This window comes from Octopus bimaculoides, chromosome 11 (genome assembly GCF_001194135.2).
Source record: "Octopus bimaculoides isolate UCB-OBI-ISO-001 chromosome 11, ASM119413v2, whole genome shotgun sequence".
Classification (NCBI taxonomy): domain Eukaryota; kingdom Metazoa; phylum Mollusca; class Cephalopoda; order Octopoda; family Octopodidae; genus Octopus; species Octopus bimaculoides.
Window position 1 is genome coordinate 49,578,597 of NC_068991.1, and position 4,616 is coordinate 49,583,212.

The following is a 4,616-nucleotide window of genomic DNA, read 5'->3' on the forward strand; positions in this document are numbered from 1 at the left end:
TCTTCAGTCTCGATGGCAACTTGGACAGCACGGGCAAAATCTAGTTCTGTCTTTGATCTTAAAAAGCGCCTTCAGAACCGCTTCGTTGTTGACCGAACATATGAATCTCTGTATCAGAGCTTCATCCTGTGGGTTGGTAATCGATGGAAAATCACAGGTAGCCGCATCCTGACATATACGTACTGCCAGCTCCTGGAGAGTTTCGCCTGGCTTCCGTTGCATATCACTCCAAAACTTGAAACGCTCTCTCACAATGAAAATTTTGGGTCGAACTGTTCCTTCATGAACTCAACGATTTCATCCATTGTCAAGTTGTTGATATTTTTAGGCGGATTTTGTTGAGTAGCCAGATTAGCAAGTTGCTTATAAATAGTAGCAGTCTGATTGGTCAGGAACGCTTGTGCCATGCGTTGTTAAGGTACAGCATTAGCAGCCACAAACGTGCGGAATCTTGACCAGTAATCAGGCCATAGTTCTGTCGTTGAATCAAATGCAACAAATGGTGGAATCGACACTGTTGTTGAAGCAGCTGAAAAATAGCCACTGGAATCGCCTTCAACTTGTCGAGCACCAAACAGTTTTAACAGAGTGTCCATATCTCTCTGATGTTGTTCCATTTGCTGTTCCATTTGTTCCCTAAAAAATTTTATAAGCTCTACTGTCTGTTTTTCAGCCATTGTTATTACGATGAACTATTTTACGGCAAAGTATGCATGTAATCCTATCGGCGACGCCAATAAACTCTGTTGTATTCCTCTCGGGAGACTCGCAGAGAAAAGACAACGAGTTGTACAATTTATTTATTACATTTATTTACCAATTACAAACAAAGAACGCACTCACCAAATGTTCGTCAATAATAAACAAGAGTAATGTCCTCGCCATATATATCGATAACATTTTACTACCACAGTCATTCAAAACAACAACGAAAACAAGGAACTCAGACGAACCACAAATCTATCAGTCCATATAACACACAGACGAAGTTTTAAAATTTAATCCACAAATGTTTTGTCGTCAATGCTGCACTTCCTTGTATCACCTGTTTCAACATAACTGTAATATATATATATATATACACACACAAACTATATGGTTTTAGTCCTGATCAACACCAGGTATCTCTGCTAGTAAGCTTATAAAAAATGTAGGAGAAATTTACCAACCCCAAGCTTCTCCTCGGCAAAAAGAGGTCAAACTCACTCAGAATACTCGTATTTCTCCTAAAAATTACATAAACGTGGTTAGCCATGGTCTAATATACTTTAAGATTATACAGGGTGATTTTGCTGCTATTTCTATCGTCGGTTTATATATAGTTTCTGTTGATAAGTATCAACTTGGTCATTATTTTTTCTCATCCTCCCAGAAAGTAATAAATGTAAAATCTAGTCGAGTTAACCATTTACATTCTTTCTCAGGCAGAAAATGACCTTCAATTTGGTCAAAAGAAATTGGATTTTGTAAAGTAATACGCTATTTCATGTATCTGTATATTAAACGGCACGCAAATGATATTGATTGGCAATAATTGAAACAAATTATTTATTTGAAGAAATTATAGAACAAATTATAAAACAACCTTATTGTGCAAAGATTCCAGACTTGGCGGCCTTTATTCTAACCATTCTTTTTTGCTTTATGTCATGTGCTCACTCGAGAACTATCATCCACGAATAGATTTTTTTTAGAGTTACTTCCCTTATACATCGTAACTGCCATGAGCCTGATTCGTGTTATGATCCTCGTGTTATGTTTCTATCATTCTAGTGCTTTTCATGTTCGGAAACCCAATAAACCTTTCTCTTCTTATACCTATACTCAACCATTAATAACATCATTTTTCTTTTCTTTTCCAGGTCTTACTTTTCCTTTTTCCTTGGATCATACCAGTGGATTTTGTGCCTTACTATTTGACATGGATTTACAACATATTCCTACAACTATCGGAACCTTATTTACTTCTTCAAGAAGTCTTTTTCATAATTAGTCAATTGACAGAGTTCACCGTTTTCATTTTGATTCGTGGATCCAACATTCATTACAATGATAACAATGACGAACCTAAAGACTCGTACAGTTCAACAAAGAGGACGGCTCCGCCATCTTACCTTCACTACTTCGCCATTATTTCAATCGTCAGCTATGCCATGACGCTTACTATTATTTCAAAATACTTCGAAGTTGACTGGTGGCTAGGCACCATTTTGATCCTAAATCTGCTTAACCACTTAACTACATGGTATATGGACAGAAGTCTCTGGGAGAATTCGTTCATTTTCTTTATCAGTACTATCGTCATGTATGTGATGAGACGTGAAGGACAACAGCGCCAATCTTGTCAAAAGCTCTCGAATCTCCTCGTTGTTGAGAAATCCCACAATGCATCAGTTCGATCATTCAACTGGTTATGGCAACTGTCACCGTGCGAAAAAAATATAGTTTCGCAAGTATTTCTCACACCATTATTAATCGGGAAAGTGGCCTTAAGACTCAGCAGTGTAATATGGTGTAACGGTGACTGTTTCGAATTCCTATGGTCTCTCTTTAAAGATAAGATCGAAGATAAAGAATTAGAAGAAAAGCAAGACATTGAGACGCCTTCCAGTTCTTGGATTCGGTTTTCACCTTTAGTCTACAAACTTTGCACTCATTTCGTCATTGTACAGTTAGTTGCAGGACAACTACAAGAATTAAATAGCGAATCAAACACCACAAAAATAAATTGGTTGACTAGATTGGTACCCGAACAAATCATGTTGGGAAGAATTTTCCAGATAATTCTTGTCAATGGTTTCCATCTGCATTCACTACTTACACGATTTCTATAAACTAGCAAGTAATTAACAATGTCGTCGATAAGCTCTCAGTACATCGTACATACTGTAGCAGAGGTCCGATTTGCAGATATTCTCTTGACTCTGGGACGAAAAAAAAAAGAACATGGACATCAACACTTTCATTTGATCCCCTCCAACCCAGTTCCTTTATATTATTAATAGGGCCGATAATAAGGTGATGAACCCCTGATCACGGAACATATTAACTTTTGCCTATAAACGGCACTTGCAGGAAAATATGTATCATTACCGAAACACTGGAAACAAATATTTCAATAAATAAAACAAAGAATAAGAAGAGCCAAACAGTTCAAAGAGAAAATTTCGTTAAATTCTGAAGCTAGTTACAATTGTTGTCGTTATAGTCGTTGTTTATTCTGCAAGTTGGCTCTGGTCAATCAGATCTGTAACACACACCAACAAAAAACTTTCTTTTGTTATCCAAAAAATTTGGATCTGAACTAGAGTTTTTTTTTTTTTTTGACACACAGAATCCAAAAATGACACCCATTTGTTACTATCACGTCAAACTTTTAAGATACTGGATTCATAGAACTTTTCGATAAAACAATGCATAACATACAAAGATACATAGAAATGAGTTTTCTTTCAAAAACCAGAATGTTTTCTAAAATTGGACTGAAAACCAATAAAAATCATGAAATTTCTAGAGACAAATTACATTATTTATGCCTAATTACCCATGAATTTACGTGTGGCTGATTTTCTCGACAACTGAATCTCAGGAAGATCACAAGCCAAGTTCCAGAAATAGTCTACCATCCTATGCAAGTCCAATCTGACTTAATACTTTTGTTCCATTTATTTTATGTCTTGATGGAAATATCATCCCTGCTTGTCACTTGTGTCACTAAGATTTTCAGGGAATTTATCAAGATGACTGTGGAGGTTGTGTATCTTTATGCTCGTATTTGTACCACCTTCTGAAAGCTCCCTTAGTGGAGGCACACAGCTTTGTGGTTAAAGTGTTGGACTCAAGATCAAAAGATTGTGGTTTCGATTCCTGAACCGGGCGATGCGTCTTTTGTTCTTGAGAAAAACACTTCATTTCACGTTGCTCCAGTCTACTCCACTGGCCAAATTGAGTAATACTGCAACGGACCGACATCCTGACCAGGCGGGAGATATATACGCCATGAAACCGGGAAACAACTGGCATGACTCAAATAGGTAACTTTCTTTTAGCTTTACCTGAAAGTCCTCCAGCATGTTGTCGACTATTGCAGTAGAGACGCCTGATTTCTTGTTGTCCAGAGAGTCATTTACGGCTATTTAAGATGAATTCCAACCTGCTGCGTCAATGCAATTCTTTGAATTTACAAAGTTCCCATTTTTCATCTATTTTATGAATTGAGGCCCATTGGCTTTTCCTGGTTCAATGAAAGGCTCCTCAACTACATTAAAAAACCCTCAGACTAATGTTCGCTGTAGACATCCTTTGACATCCAGTGTTTTCTCTGGCTTTGATGTCCCCACATACATAAAGCGCATAGATATTTGATGTATACGCTTTGTTGATCGAGCAGAAAGTTTATAATTTTTATTATTAAGTCCACGCATATCACCCACTGATGATTGGGGTATGGGTATCTTGAAACCTAGACGTGATGGTAAAAAAATGGATCCCAGTTTTGGATTCAGTATATATATAAAAAAAAAAACCTTAAAATCAGGTAAAAACGTTTTGACAACAAAATACTTTTTGGGTTGTATAATGAAAAACGTTGCAGCCTTTGCAAACCGATTTTTATT

At 36.9% G+C, this 4,616-nt stretch overlaps 1 protein-coding gene across 1 annotated transcript in view; it reads left to right on the top strand.

The window, feature by feature from the left end:
* LOC106874476 (uncharacterized) overlaps positions 1–3,182 on the top strand; it is a 28,111-nt gene extending 24,929 nt beyond the window's left edge. Inside the window, exon 2 of the mRNA XM_052971787.1 lies at positions 1,863–3,182. Coding sequence (XP_052827747.1) covers positions 2,154–2,834 — 681 coding nt within the window. The 5' untranslated portion in view covers positions 1,863–2,153 and the 3' untranslated portion in view covers positions 2,835–3,182. The remainder of the gene's footprint in view (positions 1–1,862) is intronic.
* The last annotated feature ends 1,434 nt before the right edge of the window (positions 3,183–4,616 follow it).